The sequence below is a fragment of the Aythya fuligula genome, chromosome 21 (genome assembly GCF_009819795.1).
Source record: "Aythya fuligula isolate bAytFul2 chromosome 21, bAytFul2.pri, whole genome shotgun sequence".
Lineage (NCBI taxonomy): Eukaryota > Metazoa > Chordata > Aves > Anseriformes > Anatidae > Aythya > Aythya fuligula.
The window spans coordinates 863,842-882,054 of record NC_045579.1 but is presented as its reverse complement, the minus strand read 5'-3'; the positions used below and the strand labels follow the sequence as shown (position 1 = coordinate 882,054).

Here is an 18,213-nt window from a genome sequence, read left to right as displayed (position 1 = left end):
TAAAGTAGACAGGATTAGTTCATCTGTTTTCCAGGACTTTCGGGAAATCAATGAACATGGATCAGTTTTTCAATCAGCACCTTGTGTGTGCTGATCTGGTGTCAGATCAGCTGGCACTGTCACACGTTTCAGATGGCCACTGATCTCTGCATGCCAGCTTCAAAGAAGGGGCAATTTTGCAACTTTGCTTTTGTAATGTGGTGTAAGGCTCCTCTACCAACACAGGCCATAACGCACTGAGCAGTCAGAGCACTACACTTGAAACTTCAGCCTCACATCTGCTGTGCAGAGTGCAAGGGCAAAAGACATCTAGAAGACACAGAGGCATAGTCAGAGGCAGGAAAACACCCCTCTGCTCCAGGACATATGGCCAGGTGAACATGTCTGGATACACGAGGAGCTGGGGAAAGCTCTGCGCATGGTCTCACAGGAGATGAAACACAATTGCCCCCCCCAAAGGATCTTTTCTATTTCTTTCTGCCACTACTGAATTCCATCGAGATGTGGTGTGTGTTTGTTAAAGAAGTGAAGAGGGGAGCATGCAGCAAGCTTCAGGGGGCAGCAATGCAGAGAGAAAAATAAAATGTTTTAACACATGAGTATGTCCCACCTTCCCAGTCTCTGCTGGGCATGGACTGCATTGCTGGAATGACATCTCCAAAATCATAATCTACAAAAACGAGGGATAAAACTCAGGATTAGAAATACAAGTAGTAGGGAGGGAGGGGGACAGAGGAGAGTGTAAAAGGGATTTGGGGAGGGAGATGGGAAGGGAGAGAAACAAAATAATCTTCCACTGGTATCTGAAACGCATGAGAACATAGTAGGGGAACACAAATGCAAATGGAAACCAGCTGCACTATCCGTCGTTACTGCTGGATGCATTGCAGGAGCTAGGATGTGACCAGCAAAGGATGAAGGCCCCAGCAGGAGAGCTGCTGGAAAGCTAAAACAAAGAAATGGTGGGTGTCACAGGGCTTGTGTTCTTAGCCAGGGATCCCCTTCAGGAAGCAATTTCAGTGCTCTGTGCCTCAGTTTCCCCACTTCACACTTACCTCCCACAGATACCGTGTTGTTTGACTCATTAATGTTTGCAATGCCAGGGGTCTGATTAAAGGGCAAAGCTTGTCCTCTGATCCTAAATTCCCCAACTCCACCTACATTCCCACGGAAGTGAGATGCTCCTGTTGAAACGACGAGCAGTGAAATGGTTAATGAAGTTAAATGGGATCAGAACACCACAGAGATGAAAGGGGCTGCTCAAACAGAGAAAGACACTGGACCCCCAACCCGCTCCCTACTGGAGGACCAGCAGCACTGCCTTCTCCCTGGGGTTCTCACACATCCACCTCCTTGGTCTCACAATACGGAACTGCATTTCTACACCAGCACCAAACCCCTCTCCTCATGGGGAAACTGAGGCACAGATCACAACTACTGCCTGGACACACAGAATGGCTTGTGATGAGGCCAAAGCCAAAACCTAGCTCCAAGATCTCCTGGACCTCCACTCCAAACCCCACCTGAGCACCAAGCTTCCATTCACCAAGTGGGTTGGTGAATGTAGCCAAATCTTTTGACGCCCCTTGCCCAATCAGTTAGGAGGTGCATTGGCACCAAGACATGTTCTGCCAAGGGAGGAACAGGAGTACAAGACAAGGGGTGCAGTACGCAGTGAAACATGAATGCTGCTTTTTCCCAGCCTCTGGGGACAGAGGAGCTTCTTCCCATGACTTTTACTGCTAGGTTTCTTCTACTGTCTCCAACTTACCTGGGGTGCTTCCAACAGGCTGGTCATGCATGGCCGGGGATTTGAGGGTTGTTTGGGAAGGACAACTACACAGGACTTTGATACAAAAGTGCTATGCGATGCTTCAGGGAAGGGTGCTGGCTTGTGCACCCTGGCAAGCCAAGAGGCCTCGCTGCCTTCCCTTTGAAAGCAAACCCTTTCACACATGCAGCACATGTGCAGACACCACAGAAAAGCCCAAAGCAGTGCCATACTTCAAAGTCCTTTGCTAAAATGATGCTAACACCCATCCCGGCATCTTGCTTCCTGGGGTGTTCCTCCTCTGGACTGCAGTCCTTGCACATAAAAGGCAGCTGGCAGACCCTTGTCTCAGAGGGAACCTGACTGTAGGTGGATGCAGTCCTGAATTCACTGCACCCCATCTATTCCAGAATCTCCTGATCCTGCTTTCCTCAAACTGGCATCAAAAAGGGAACCAGGTCAATGTATTCCGGATTAGGAACAACAGTAGCCAAAATGTTCCTTTGTGAACATGTTTCATGTAGCATAAGAGCTGCCTGTTCCAGCCTGAAGTGGGCTGAGGAGGTAGGCACAAGGCACATTTTCTCACTTCATCAGGAACAACACCCAACACGGCCGAGCCCTCTGTGATACACATAAGGGTGCGAACATCATAACTCATCAGCCTGCTCAAGGTAAGATACCTAAAGAGAAAAAAACAGCATCTCTGAGACCACTGGCTGCTTTTCCTTCAGACATGGAGAGAAGACTTTGGAAACTACTCTCTATATCCTCCAAATTATTTGTGTCTCTCAACTGCAAAACAAGCAGTTAGAAAAGGTCCTCTGCAGCCATGCATACCGAACTGTGAATGTTCAGAAATGGGCACAGTTTTCACCCCATGGGGAGATATCACCAGTTCTTACAAAAACACACCCTTGTATGGAACTGCAGCCTCAGGTAACTAGCATAGGAAGTTTGCCCCTCCCAACTGCAGGCAATGTGTCTGTCTGCAGCTTACATTCCCCTCATTTCCTCTGGCTGTACCTCCTAATGCAAGATGGGGGAGGCTCACAGCCTGACTTCTGGGGTTCTTTGGTCTCTTCCAGCCCATCATTTGCTACATCATTTGGTAGCTCGTCTGGTCCAGCAGCTCAGCTGATGGCAGTGTGGGAACACACAGCCCTGACAAAAACAGGAGGCCAGTGCCTCGCCTCTGCTCTCTCAGACCACTTACCTTCACTGGAGGGAGCGATGGCGCTGTCGTCCCATTCCAGGTTGGTGGAGGTGACAGAGTTGAAGGAGTTGAGAGACAGGCTGTCCGAGCCGTGCACGGAGCTGGGCAGGCGGTCCTCGAAGTCTAAAAGGTACTGAGGCTTGTAGTAATCTGGCATGTACGGGGCCAGATCCAGGTAAGGAGCGTCCTGCAGAGGAGAATGTGGAGTGAGTCAGGATCTGAGTCACCGCACACAGCTAACTGCACAGACGAAATGATGGCACTGCCTTGAATGGCCTCTGACCGTCCGTTTCTGCCTCTTTCACAGGAAACCTGACAGTTCCCTCCTCTTTCACTGTGACACCGAGGGTCAGCCAGTAGCCTTGTGTGCACCTCTATTTACCTGGAAGGATGCCAGCACTTCGTACTAAACTTGCAAATGTGACTCCCCTACACCCCTGTCAATCTGGGAACATCACATTTTCAACAAGAGGACTGCCAGCGAAAAATTGCCTTGGACCAGGCAGTGGGATGTGTGACAGCCAGGACCCCTCACCCCACTCAACACACCCGCTGCCCCAGAGGCACAGCAGGCAGACAGGTAACACACTGCCCCTCACCAGATCCAAGTCAAAGCGGATGAACTCCAGCCCAGACACCAGCGTTAAGAACAAGGTCAAGTGATCGTGACTGCAAACCAGCGCATTCCTGCAACATGGATAAAACAGAAGAGCTTTAGAGCTGTGGAAGAGAGAAAAAACAACTTCTGTTTTCTTAATTTTGGTGACATGTCCCTGAGCTACACTGTAAACAGCCCCAGAGCTGTAGGCTGTCTGCTTGCCACCTTTCTAAGAGCAATGGCCAAGCTTAAGGCTCTGAGAGCACACAAGCATTTACTACACACTGTCCCCAAGTCACTCTAGAGCCAGATTTTCAGGTGTCTACTAGAGCTGGGTCGAGAGCTTCTTGGAAGGCATGGAAGAGTATAAAGAATATGCCTGGGATTGGGAATAAAAGCAGTAAATATAAGAGAACCTGGAAGCATCTCTTCCAGGACAGTGCCTCCACATCAGAGACCCTTGCATTAAGCACACAACACCTCTGCAAATGATCAGACCCTGACCAACTTTTCGCTCCCACACTGGCATTTCTTGCTTCTGACAAGGAGGGATGCCAACAAGAGCCCCAAAAAAGAATGAGCAAGCATACTCACTTGACGTAGTATTTATGCAGCAGGCTTAGGTTCTCCTGGAACAGCCTCAAATAACTCTCCAATGAGTTTTCGTTGAGGGCTAGGTACAGCCACGCCCGGCCTGTAAACAAAGCGGAAGAAGGATTTAACTGCAGGGAAGTGCCTGAGAAGCAAAGCAAGCCTGGAAATAATCACAGATCTGTTAAAACACATGAGATTGTTCATTCACATTCATATCATTTGAGGGGAGCAACTGGCTGTTGGGAAAATCTGTGGGAAGAATGCCAGAGGGAGATGAATGGACAGATTCATGACTTGCAGTAGAAAGAAGAATAAGAGTGTGCATGGCAGCCAGTAGAGAAGAGGACACAACTACACCCCTATAGCGTGATGGGGCCCTGCTGGCAGTTCCAGCAGGATCACCAGCCAGGAGAGACGGAGGGAGAATCGCTCTGAATCATCACAGGTGCAATTTGAGGTATTACATAAAGGCTGGAGCAGAGAGGTGATGGCGGAGTCTGTGCTCAGCTCTGCTCTCACCGGTACAGGACGTGGGAGATGAAGGGTGTTGGGAGAATCAGGCAGAGAGGAGGTCTCTGGGCACCGACCGTCCTGTGGCCTTGATGGTCCCAAACATCTGCTACAGAGATCTTGCAGCAAGGGAGAAGCAGCATCAGGCAAACGACAGCTAGAGTGAGACATTCTGGGGCAAGAGAGGTGATGTCTCCTATCTGCCATAAACCCTTCTTGAGAGCACAGCGCAGCAGTTGCTTTGGATTCGTGGCAGCAGAAGCAGTCTGACCTAGAGACAAGGCTGCGATATTTCTAGAGCCATAATGCAGGACAACAGCATTCCCACCTTCTGGGCCTGAGCAAGGTGAGCTGGACTCGGCCCTAAGCTGCCTGCTAGCCCCCTGGTCCCCAGCCCTTAAGCATGAGCCACTACAACCTTCCCAGGCTGCCTGCTGGATGTTCCCAGGCTGAAGTTTGCCCTCAGAGGCAGGGCAGTGTCTGCAAACACTCACTGCGTCCCAGGTTGGTGGCCACGTGTTGAAGCACTTCTATCTGTTTGATGGCTTCACGGCGGGTGAAGTGCACGACCAGCACCCAGTAGCCTGAGGAAAGATCTTGCAGTCTGGAAGAAGAGAAGGGCCCAGAAAAGGTTAAGTGAGGGCTTTCTTACCCCCATCCCAATTGCTGCCCAGATAGTTTCCCCATGCTGAGACGAGCCCCTGCAACATGCTACGTGCATGTCCACAAGCAAAGCAGAGTGAAAAGCATCTAAGCACATGCAGGAAACCCAGAGGCAGGCTCAACACTTACCCATAGAGCAGAGCATGGTCCAGATGTTCACAGAGCCGCTGCAGGACCTTGTCATGGTTTCTGATGGCTGGCGTCTCATCTTCACAGGCAGCAAAGTAGCTCTGCAGCTGCAAAGAAGAGAGACAATGGATGAAACACCCCAACAGAGGAGACAGTTGGATATGCTGACACTCACAGGTAGCATTGCTGACACTCACATACAGCATTAATATTTTTTTTCCCCCTCTCTTAGCTTGCAGTAACCTTGATGCAGGTTACTTACAGGGTGCAGCAGTTGGTTTTAAGAGAACTGTATGGCAGTAAATTATATAGAGAATTTAACTCACGGAGATCCATGCACAATTCAGGGACATGTCAGCAGCACAGCCACACAAACACCATCCCTGTTTGCTGAGCTGGCAGGCTGGGCTGCACAGCCTCCTCCTTCACAGCTAATGCTACAGCAACGCAGCCATTGCGAAGTGGTTCAGAACAGAAATCAGTCAGGGCTCTGGGCTTTGCTCCTGACTCTGCCGCAAGTCCCCTCCTAGGTCTCAGGGTCCTGCCATGGGAAACCCTGGGCTAGGAGAAACCTTGCTTCCAGGTGCAAAAGTTGATCTGAGTTCAGCAGAAGGAGGGGAGGACAGGTTGCTGCTGTCACATCACCCATGGGCAGTTCTTACCAAATAAAGTCTGCTTTGTTCTTCCCAGATAATCACAATGGACCTAAGCGATCCAGCAGCGAGCCTGCAATCAGCAGGACAAAGCTGGCAAGAAGTAACACCGCACCTGCCTGTTTCACCCACTGCTGCACACGTGCTGTGTGCCATATCTGGGTGACACCCCGTGCAATTCCAGCATCCCAGGAAGAGACCAAGGTTTTCTTGTCACAGACGGCTTCAGTAACCGCTGCGATGCTGGGGATCGATGCCAGGCAGCCAAGAGCTGCCCTGGTCCTCCCAGAGTGTCAGGGGCAGGCTGCAAGGGACTGCCTGGCTGCCGGGGACACGGAGGGAGCAGAGGCACAGCCTGAGCTTGGGCAAGAACAAAGGGACAAAGGCAGCCCGATTCACCCCGATCCCTCTGTGTGGCATCACCACTAGGCACGACATCATCTGGTTGCTGCTTTCTCAAAAATCTGGGTGGCTCGACTCATCTCCAGTTAACCCATCCACAGCTGCAAGGGGCTGGCAAAGCCAGCTCTGAGGTCCGTGCTGGCCATGCACTCCGCTGACAACAGTCCCAGAGGGTTGATGCAGCAAAAACTACTTTTTTGTTTTTGCAAAATCAGCCACTAGAAATCCCCTTACACACATATTTCTTCCCAGCCTTCTCCTGCCCCTAGAGCTTAGAGATGTATTTAGGTCCCCGTCTCAGACACGCCTGGCATTCAGGCAGAGAACGAAGGAGTTACTCACCCAGGACGAAGCCTCAGCTGCATAGGCCACGTTTATTTGCTCTGGTTGGCAATGGTTCAGCTGAGCCATGACAACTCATCACCTACACATACCTTATTTTGGCACCTGATACCTCTTTGCCAAGCCTCACCAGTTACATGTTAGATTCAAAGAAATAAAAATATGCACAGAAGAACATGTTTAGAGGTGTCCTTTCCAAGTCATGAGTTTCTATCAAGAAAACCGCGCTGCTCCAACAAGCTGGAAACTTCCTTGTTTTTGTAACACCTGCATCATCTGCTTCCCAGCACGGTTCTCTGGCTTCTTGCAGCCAAGGGGTTTTGATGAGGACTCCAGCACAACACCCAGGTGCTCACAATTTTCTCCAGAAATACACAGGACAGAGCCTACCCTGATCTGAAGACAGTTTGTGCCTCATCTGTGAGAGCGCATGAAGCAGTGACCATGACCACATCAACCACTGCTCGGTGGTGATTCAGCCCATCTGCAGCTCCCACATCACCAAAGTGAGCCCTCTTCTGCCAGTTACCAGCAACCCTTTAGTACTCCAGCAAGAGCAGGTGAGATACTGCAGGCTCCATATAGAGACAAAAACAAAGTTTATGTTCTATAAAACTGGATGGTGTTGTGCTTGTCAAGTCTGACTTGTCCCCAGAAACCAGAAACTGGTTTATCCTCCTGAATTACTGCTACAGCCAGAGCAGCTCTTTCAGAAAATCATCCAGTCCTGATGTGAAATTTACCAAGGGGCTAGCGAAAACCCTCACAGCACCTGGGGAACTGTTCCAACAGCACTGCTAAAAATATGAATATATCAGGCTGGGAGCTGGGCGAAGCTAAAAGATCTTTAATCTCTGTGGAGGAAGGCAGCTCTTAGGTAAGATGGGAGAGCCAGGCGTGTTCCTGCACGGAGCTGGTCCCAGCCCTGACGTGGGAAAGAACTGCTGAGCTGGAAGAATCACAGCCAGATTCCCTCATCCGATCACACAGCACAATTCATCTGTCCCAGTCCCACCAAGAAGATAAATGCCCTGGGGAACACAAAGCACGATAATGGTTTGCATGCGGAGCCACCCGTAGGTGCACAGACTTTCACTACACCCAGGCGAGAGCCAATGCATTCTAGCTCAGCAGCTCTTCAGCTCTTCCACGTTTTAGAGGAAGAAGCTGTCTCAGAAGATTTACAGTATTAGTAGGCAGCCCAGGTCCAAGCAAGGAGGAGAATGCCCTGAAATCCCACTATTCGAGAACTATTTCAGGAGCTATCTGCAATCAGCAGTTTTAAGCACATTCCTTCCCACAGCAAGGACACTTGAGGAGGAAACAAAATGTAAATTTAGAGCCATATCCCCCAGGCGATGGGTAAATGGAGCCATGAGGGATCACAAAGGCTTATCATAAGCCTCTGTTTGATTTGGGGGCACGGGATCCTCCTCCAGCCCCCTGGAGTCAGGGATGTGGCTTTTCTACACTATTTGGAAAGAAATACAAAATAGAAATCCCTTCTTTCATCCCCAGGTTCGTTCTGCCATACATACTATCAACACAGAGTGCTCACACACTGCATGTTCTCCAAGAGCTGCCTGGAATGGAGAGTCACTAAAATATCCCTTTTTGGGGAAACAGAGGCAGGAAGGAAAGCCCCTGCCTTGTGGGATGTGAGCCAGGAACTGAAGGCAGAAAATCCTGGCTTGTCCCAGCCACGCTGTTGCCTATGCAGAGGGCTAGGGTACCCTCTGCTGCGGGTCCTCCTGCTGCACTGCGGCCGCAACGTCTGTTTGGGGTTTTTCTGCAGGCTCTGTGCTCACTTGAGGAAATGCAGCTGTGGGGGACAGCTAGGGGAAAAAGAATGAAAATAAAAGCAGGCCTTACATTAGCTTACCACATCAGCGGGGAAAAACAAGGCGCCACTCAGGCAGGCGCTGTGCACACTGCTCGGGGAGGTCATCGCAGAGGGAACTCTGAGCTCTGCCACCAGCTGGATGAGCTCCCCTTTACAGAGAGATTCCGTGCAGAGAAAGAGATGAGCGAAGAAGCACTTCCTCTTTTTCTTTCCTTCCTTCCCCAAAATAGCCTAGATCTTTGTTACAGTCCTTCCCACAGCCAGTTCATGGTTTCCAGCTCTCCAGCTCCTACATGGACTGACCAGCTCCCGTCAGCAGCAGAGGTTCAGCACACGTCCCCTTGCAACCTGCTGCCAAACCCAGGGGATTGTCCCATCTCTGCATCTCCGAGTGGTGAGAAGCAGCTGGGTATTTCTGGAAAAATTGTTTTCCATTTCTTAAAAAAGCTGAATCTTCCCCCAAGAAAGGACGTAAGTTTTTAAGGGATGATTCCACGTTATATTAAGACTTGGTGCTACCTTTAGCCTCCCTCCTGCCCCAGGAGTCAACGCCGCTGGCAGCACTGTTGCAACAACGCTGGTCTTGCTTCATGTAGGTTAGGGAACAGGAGAACTCTGCATGGCTTTTTTTTGGGAAGTCAGAGGCCAAGCACCAACCTGCAGCGCACCCACTGCCGACTTTTGCTCATTGCAATGTCCAGAGCAAACCCACCCCAAGCAGCCCCCGTCCAGTCCGTGCCATGTCAGGAGGCAGAAGACGAGCTCGTGTGACTCCCTGGTGCACCATCACGGGGCCACGGGGCGCTGTGAGCAGGAAGCAGGCACGTGGTGGTTCCTCCCGGGGCGATTTGAGTGCTCTGAGTCACGGCTGTGTCTGAGCTGCTGCTTGTGCCAGTGCAGGGAAGCGCACCGAGGGGTTGCTCCTGCACAGAGCTCTGCCACCGCGTTCTCCAGGCAGCATGGCATCAAGGGATAGGGACATTTCTACTGTGCCCCATGAAGAAAACAGGGCCAATGGCTTGTAGCCCCAAGCAAAGGACACGCACAGGCTGCTGGAGCACAATGAGCCCCAGAAAGAAATCAGCAGGAGGGAAAAAAACACACAGACTGCAACGCAGCTGGTTTGCCCTGCTCCAAGCCCTGCCTGCTCCTTGTAGCATGGGTCTCCTCACCTCCTGATCCTCATATCTTCGCCCCTCATCCTCATCCCTGCGCGTTTAGCTCTTCGCTTGGGCACATCCCCAGCCTGCCTCCCGGCCACACGATGTGCCCAGGCGGCCTTAACTGCACAGCCGGGGAGCTGGGTTTTGCACAGGGTGCCCAGAGAGAGCGCTGAGTCCCCACTGAGCTCCCACGGAGGCAACAAGACGGAGCAAGCCCTGGGATCTCCGGGGTGGAGCCAGCCCTGTGGCGAGGGTGGCGAAAGGCTGCGACTTGCAGGAGCTGATCGGGAGGCGTCTTCTATTTGGAAAGACACACACAGAGGAAAGGTACGACGAAATAGCGAATGAACTACAAAGCAAACTGAAGAGAAGCAGCAAAATAGCTATTTCGTATGTTTGCTCACTAGTTGAGTCTTGACGCAGCATCCCTGTCATGCCAGGCCCTGAAGACACCGCATTTCAGAGTGGTGACAGTAGTTTGTGTCACCTGGGCCATTTTATAGCTGGCTCCAGATGCAGAAGGCAGGGGAGGGCCAGGCTTCCCGCAGAGAAGCACCAGCCAGTCCTTCCATGGGAAGATGCGCTGTGTGTCCACTGCCAGCACTCGTTTCCGAGCTGAGGAGCAAAATCTGGTTGCATCATTTCCCAGAGCACCTGGCCTGCCCCAAATCCAGCTAACCTGAGATCTGCACAAATTCAGACCACAAACATTTCGGGGCAGAGGTGCAGGCCACGGACATGTTCTCCACCCCCCCTAGGATGGACGTTCCCATAACCTGACACCAATTGTGCAGCACAGGGAGGGGTGCTGGGACACTACCCTGAAAAAATGGCAGAAGCATGAATATTGCAGGGGGCTGGAAAGTACCAGCAGGGTGTGAGGGGCACAGCACGCTGTTGTTAACACTTACCTGTGACCCTGCAGGTTTTCTAAAATGCAGATACATGTGGGGATGCCCTGAGAGATGGTCTGTTTAAACCTACTTCCCTACCAAATGAAAAATAAAGCTTTGCACCACCACAGCAAGCAGCTCTGCTCCAACACAAACAGCCTGCATTGAAAAATGCCACGCTAGGAACTTGCCTGCTTGCTAGAGCTGGACAGCACAGCGTGCTCGGAGCTGTACACGATACGTAATGCACCTCCCTACCTCTGAGTTACCATGCATTTATCTGCTGTGTTTACTTCTCCCCTGCAAATTGCCATAAAACACAAACAAACAATTTGAAACCAAGCTCTCCCTAATCACTGCGTGGTGGATGGACCTGTTCGGGAAGTGGTGATCAAACTCCAGCTTTTCACATGTGAAGCATCCACAAAGCAGCTCCCTGACATACCTGGGCAGTGAGAAGGGCTGGAGCCAGGAGCACCAGGAAGGAGACAAGCAGTAAGGTTAAAAAGAATTTACCAAGCACAACGCTCCTGCAGAGCATTCATCTTGGGGGGTTCTGGTGAGAAGCTTTTCCCCTCGGCCCCTCTGCACCCCAAAACCAGGTGGGTGCCACGATGAATGGCCGAAGCCTCAGGCTGAGGACTCATGCAGCACACGGTGCCCTGCAAACGCCTTGACTCTCAGCCCGGGGCTATTTATAGACATTCCTGCAGCCAAAATAAGTGCTGTCGGCATCCAGAAGGCATCCCTGCGATCCACCAAGAGCGTCTGTCAGCTTGAGACCACTCCGCAGCCCATCGTGTCCGCTGGTGTTGCAACAGCGTGGAGCAAAACCTGCTGCTGCAAACCGGTTACCGAAGCTCCTCCTGAGCCCAAGTACTCAAGGCTGGCAAGATAAACACACTCGAGAAGAAGGCAGAGCAGAAGGGTGTTTGTCCAAAGGGAAAGGAAAGCTTATTGGAGTGGAGGGGGATAAAGGAAGAGCTCCTGCTGCACCTCATCCCATTGAGGAGAGGGTGGATTTAATTGCTGTTTATTAATCAAGAGTTGATTGTAAATGGCATGTTTTTTGTAGTAATATGCCACACCCCACGCTGGCACACACAAGAAAGGATGTTCCTCGCAGGATTTTATAGCCTACTAACTGCATCAGCTCTCAAGGCCCATTTGCAGTGTTCTCGTAGCGCAAGGAGAGATGCCAGAAACCCCACCGGTCAGGTCCTCCCCTCTCCATCCCTGCTTTGCACTGGTTACCCCAGCAGAAGAAGGGATCTGCAGTGTTTGTCAGGCTGAGGAATAGTTCTGATGCGTCGGTAGCTGTTTGACAGACAATGTTCTTAAAGATGCTGTCACCTCCTGGAATACTACAGGAAGACACTGTGGAGAAGGAAACACCCAGGTCCTTTGTGAGTCCTGACAAGGGCTTGCTTCTTGATGCAGGGCCACGGAACCATCCAGGTAACGCACTCAACCCCGAGGTCCACGTGGAAGGAGACCCACAGCTCCCCAAAAAATGTATCAGCACTGCCCCTTGAGCCAAGTTTCCAGGAATGGCTGCGAGAACAACGCCCACTCACGCCTCGCAGCCTCCATATTATGCTGAAGCCACAAAATTGCTCTGGAGTTTGATTATCCTCCTCTTGAGAATGTCATCAGCAAGATCGAAGGAGTCTTCCTTGAGTCCTCGTTTCCTGGGATTTCTGGCATTTAGATCAAAACGTCCTTACCTCCTGTGTCTGCAGGTAACCCCCTGCAGGGACCAGCACCACTCTCCTGAATAAACTGAGTGAGCCACGCAGGAGCCCGTTCTCCAAATCGAATCGTTCTCGTGGTGGTGCATTGAAACCTCTCCAGCACTCCCACGACCTGACTGAAATCCAGTCTCCGGACCCGCCTGCACTATTCACGGCTGGCCACAGTCCAGCCAAGTCTTTACCTCCCCTCCTCACATCTGGCTTGCAGACACTTCACTAGCAGCTTTCCAGCACCAAGCTCGTTTCCCTTGTTCTGCTTGGCATTTCCCTGGCAAGACAAACACTGAAGAAGAAAAGCAAACCGACCCACTGGGCAACCCCTTGCATTCCTCCAGCTCAGCTCCTACCCCAACCACTGCACTCGCTGTATGGGAAAGGCGAGGGATGCTTCCAAGCCCCACTTTCCCAGCCACAGCACAAGGACTGGCAAAGGGTTTTCCCCATTTGCAAGGAAGCAAAACAAAAGGAACACCACAAAGCAGCAAGCAGGCAGCCAAAACATAACAGAGATTGCTGCAGCCTTCTTTCTGCCTCCATTCCTGTCCTCTTGCTGCCTTCCTGAACGTCTGGAAAGAGCTCCTCCAATCTATCAAGGAGGTGGCTTTCTTTGCAGGCAGTGTTTTGGAGATGCAAACCCTCCGCAAGGCTCCGAACCTCCCCAAGCCTGCTCGCAGCACCTGCCCTTCCACCGCACTGCTCAGCTGGCTGGGAGCTGGGGCACGTTACTGGGCAGCACAGCCCTATACAGCAAGGGCAAAACCCCGTGGTTTCCCGTGAATGCAGCCTAAACGCTGCCTAAAAACGTGATTAAAAACTTCTGATCAAGGAGACAGCTCTGGGTCTTGGCGTGATGTCTGCGGCTTCACCCACAGCAGTTCACCCTCAAGAAACAAACCTGGAGCTCCAGCCCCAAAGGAAGAGGCATCAGCAAGGGACAGGACAGACACTTCAGATGGATAAACAAAGACAGGCACAATCAGCTCTCTCATGCCTGCTCAGGAGAGTACAGACATCAATGGCAAATGGTAAAGGGGAGGCCAAACTCCTCTGCAACCTTCGTACCACCTATAGAAGTGGGCTGAATTTCAAGGCAGGGATGTTGGTCTGCTGCTCCCTTTACCAATCAAGAAAGAAATCTGTACAACACAACTTAGAGCCCAGAAACTTCAGCTCTGGCAGGATGTCCTGGGGGCTGCACACGTGACCTGACTCAACATTTCTTACAGACAGCTTCCAGACCAGCACTGGCCTCAGAGCTCAGCTTCCCACCCTGCACTCAGCACCCCCTGCCTGGATGCTGGCACTTTCCTGACGAAGCACATGGGACGATGCACATGCATCAGCACCTTGAGGAACCGCCAGTGTTGCTGGAGCAGCGATAAGAGAAAGCAGATGTGCAGAGACAGAAGCCTGAAAGAGGCAAAGCTGAAACCCACAGGAAGGATGCTTCATGTCTAGAAATATGGAGCTTTGCGGCATTTGTCCAGCTGAGTGCAACCCAGTAAGACTGTCACCTCCTGCGACACGTACACTTGGCAGCTCCCACACCCCAAAGGCTTTTTCCAGGGCTTTCCTTTGTTTGAGGTTCATTCTTTCTGCAGTGGTGAGCAGGGAATGGGCGCAGAGCTGGCTAGCAAGGCTGGAGGGAAGCTACCTGCCAGCGGTGCTTTTTGTCAGACGTGGCCAGCAGAGCCCTTGGGACTGCACACAGCTGCCGAGGAACAGGATCCCTGTGTTAGCTGAAGGCAGATGGAAAGGTCACATGCTCAGCACAACAGAAAACAGATTTCACAGGAAGGAAAAACAAGTCCAGTTGGTAAACACACTAAAACAAGTGAGCACAGGGGGTTTGTGCCCTGTAACGCTGCTGCTCTCCCAGATAGCTGCTGCTTACTCACACTCCAGGCATTCAGCGCTTTGAATCTCTCCCTGCAGACAAAGTCTTCTGGCACAAAGTTACTTGGGTTACTCCTCTTGGACCAGGGTATCAGAAGTGGGAAAAGCTGGAACCGCTCAGCAGCCGTGTCACGCTCACAGAATTCATGAAATCGGAGGCAGGCTGCCTCAGAGGCATGGTGCATTGCTCCTTCTACAAAAAACCTGGCCTCCTGAACCAACTTCTCTCTCAGCAGAATGCTTTGTGCTAGCAGGAGAAGAACAAACAGATTTTTTCCCCCAGAAAAAAGGCTATAATAGCCTTGTCCATCAGCAGGTCCTGAGCTGATTTTGAGAAATGCCTCCCCTTGGCATAAAGAGTCAGTTTTGGTACCAAAAAATCCAATCTTCTTACCAGGTTGTTGCTGGCAGTTGTATTATCACCCGGCCTGTGCCAGGACACGTTAGGAATTTTGAGAAAAAAGCCCTGAAATACTCACGGGGCCTCACTGCTGCACTCTCAGCCGGACCACAGCAAGCAGCTTTGTTTGCTCACCAAGCAGTGGCAAAGCCCTTAGAGGACACCCAAAACACACAGAGCATCAGTGCTGCGAGCACTGAAGCACCTGAGGGATCCTCGTGTATTCGCAGCTCCACAAAATCATTGCTGGCTTCAGCAAAGGGAGATCGAGCCCTGTCCTTGTGCTCTGGCAGCCGGTGAGCCTGGTACAGGTTTGCGAGCAGGAGCGCTGCGCACGGACAGACATCAATTCCTGCTGCGTGCTCCCAGCAGTGACAGCGGATGTGGCTTGGAGCAAACACAAACGAGCGAGAGGAAATACCCTGACAGAGATAAACCCCTGTGGTCTTACCGCCAGCGAGGTGCCCCTCAACAGGAAGCAGGAGGCAAGCTGCTCTTCAGGCTCTTTCACATCTCCAGAACTGCCACCTCGGTGTCATGGCAGCTTGGCTAAATCAACCCAGCCCCCAGAGGTGGGTGCATCCCCTCTGCGTTTGGGGGAGGGATGCTCCACGCCAGCACTACCTGCTCCTCTCCAGGATGGGGGGACCAAGCCGTGCCCAGATCTTCCTTCCCTCGCTGTGCAGGAGATACTACAGAGCAGAGTTCAGGGAGCCTGAGGGGCTGCAATGGCATTTCACTGGTACGGAGCTGAAAATCAGATGTGGAGACAGGCAGAAATGGCACAGCATTAATTCACTGGCACCCCTGCCTGTGGGGAAAAGTGGAAACTTTCCCAAAGTCATGCATAAACGGAACAGAGCCAGAGCTTCTGGCAAGAACTCTTGCAACATCGGCAAAAAAAACACTCCACCTGATTGACATGCACCAAGGATCAGCTGTTTGTGGTAATGTGTCCTTCAAAGCCACAAAGAAAGCCTGAAAAACAGAGAAGAGCCCCAGAATCTTGGATTTTGAGCTCTTTATGAATTTTGTTCAGCTCCCCGAATTGGCAGCAATGAGCGTTGTTTAAGAACTCTGCGTTCTGGCCACCTAACCACAGACAAGGCAGCAATAAGTCTCTCCTTAACCCTCTGCAACGTCCAGGACAGCACAGAAAGCCAAACAAAGAACAAAAAATGTTTATGCTACCAGCTTCAGCGTGGATCAGGTCATCTGTGATAACTCAGAGCTACCAGGAGATGGTTGGCCAAGGATGGGTATGAAGCTGTCAGCATTTCTAGTGTGCTTACCACAGCGAAAGTTCAGCTGCAGCGCTCGCCCTGCTGCTGCCACTCACAGTAACATCTGCTAGAAGAAAAGTAGTGCCAGAGCGGACAGGGGTCTGCACCCCTCGCGGAAAGGATGCATCCAAGGGGTGAATGCACACCCAGCCAAAACTTGACCGTCTGCAGCTTTTGCCTCAATAAATCCCTCACTCATTCAAGAAAATAAGAGCTAGGCATCAAGTCGCACAGTAATTTGTGCTGGAGCACAGCCCTCTTAGCAGGGTGAGGGAGCACTGGGTGGGGAAGGGGAAAAGAAACAGGCACAAGACAGAAGTAATGAGCACCACAGGGCGATACTGTCCATATAACAAGAGCAAAAAGCATCGCCCTCCGAATTGTTTTATTTCTCCCAGAGGTCAGAGAGGACCAGCTATAGATGGGGAAATCAAGGCTGTCCTCACACTTCTCCCAGGTGTGTGTTTGAATCAAAGCAGGGACCTGACTCGCCAGTGCTGAGCTCCCCCAGCCCCTCCTGAAGCCTTCCTACATCTCTCCAGCTAGAGGGACAATTTATGAGTCTCTAAATTTGATGTTTTGCCTCTCTCTTGGCCGCTGAGGCCTGACCTTTCACCTCTGCTGTCAAGGGTAGAACTACCCCTGATCTCTGAGGTACGGTGGAAGCGCATGACCAGGCCCTTGGGTATCACATGGAGAGACCCGCGGGTTTATAATTATCCTCTCCGAGGACGTTTGCACCCCTATTTTTCCAGCTGATGTTCTAGCCCTCAGATATTTCTATATATTCCCAATCACTGAGGTTCGAGGGATTCACTTGTTGTGTGGAATCAAAGCACTTTTTCTGCTGTCCATTTGTACAGAATTTACTCACTGTGCTCCTGGAATTCAGAAGCGCACCCGGACCTGCTTCAAGCGATGGTGGCACAAGAAACCAGAGCAGCTCTCTGTGGCACGGGCCCTGCGCAGCCCTGTGCTGCTGCTTGTTGTGCTCCCCGTCTGAGGCAGAAGGAAGCTGATGAGCATCTGGATGGTTTTCCTTGTGCTACTTAGAAAAAACATGCTTTCTGCTGCTACTCAAAGGCAGCTATGGAACCAAGTATCTCAGCCTTCAGTGCTGGTTTGCTTTTGTCCCAATTCCATCCAGTCTCAAGGCGAGGTCTCCTTCTAAAGCAACTTGACCACTGAGCATCCACAAACTCTTCCTCAGGTCTGAAGCTAAGAGAAGAAAGCCTATTATTTGGCCAAAAAGCATTGCAGAAAGGTGCACACATTGTCACAAACACATCCAAACCCTCTGCTCCACAAATCAAACCTGCAACAACAGCAAGAGTAAGGAGTAATCTGCCTACACAGCTAGAAAGCTTTTGAAATCAGAGGTAATACTTGGAAAAGTCTCCACACCTCATGACACAACCCCAGCAACCAGGAGTCATTACTCAAGAGGCAGGGAGCAGAGGATGAACAAGATGAGGATCTCCCAAAGCACAGCGAGGGTGTGGGAAAGGCGTACCTGTTCTAACCTACTATCTTATTCTTCCCACTAACACAGAGAAAAGAAAAATGTCAGAGAGTCAAGGGATGAAGACAGGAAAATGCTGGGAAAAATTAGCAATTCCATTGCTGAAGGGAAGCAGTCTCCCTGAGGAAGCAGAATTGCATCCCAGGGTAAAACACAGGGGTGTGCCAGTACTGGACTTTTGCCATGTGGTTGAACTTGGTTTCACTGGGATGGTATTAATAGGTCCATCAGCCTGGTGTCTCCTTCGTTTCCCTGAGATTTCCTACTTGGAACTGAACAGGAAAGCAAACTGGCACGACTGAAAAATCCAAAAATCCCTCTTCGTTGCTGGACCAAGACAGCAGTTGGCGGAGATCAGTGCAGGTCAAGGCAGAGATGTCTTGGCAGAGCTGTAGACAAGGAGCCTTCCTCAAGTAATACAATAATAACCAAAAAACCCACCATGTTGATTTTACAGCATTTCCAAACAAGGATCCCAAAGATTTTCTTTGTAAATAAATTATGTCCAATGTAAATAAATTGTGTCCAACAAATCCTGAGTGGAACCTAGTGTATCCTTACGTACATGGGGAAACTGAGGT

At 51.1% G+C, this 18,213-nt stretch overlaps 1 protein-coding gene across 3 annotated transcripts in view; it reads right to left on the bottom strand.

The window, feature by feature from the left end:
- The window catches only part of PLEKHM2 (pleckstrin homology and RUN domain containing M2), a 29,756-nt gene that overhangs the window by 10,438 nt on the left and 1,105 nt on the right, over positions 1-18,213 (bottom strand). The window contains exons 2-8 of one of the 3 annotated variants that reach the window (XM_032201522.1): positions 5,482-5,588; positions 5,184-5,293; positions 4,180-4,279; positions 3,587-3,674; positions 2,988-3,174; positions 1,056-1,184; positions 611-670 (exon numbers count right to left, since the gene is read on the bottom strand). In XM_032201522.1, coding sequence (XP_032057413.1) covers positions 611-670; positions 1,056-1,184; positions 2,988-3,174; positions 3,587-3,674; positions 4,180-4,279; positions 5,184-5,293; positions 5,482-5,588 — 781 coding nt within the window. The remainder of the gene's footprint in view (positions 1-610; positions 671-1,055; positions 1,185-2,987; positions 3,175-3,586; positions 3,675-4,179; positions 4,280-5,183; positions 5,294-5,481; positions 5,589-18,213) is intronic. The other 2 variants (XM_032201523.1, XM_032201524.1) reach the window with 2 other exon arrangements.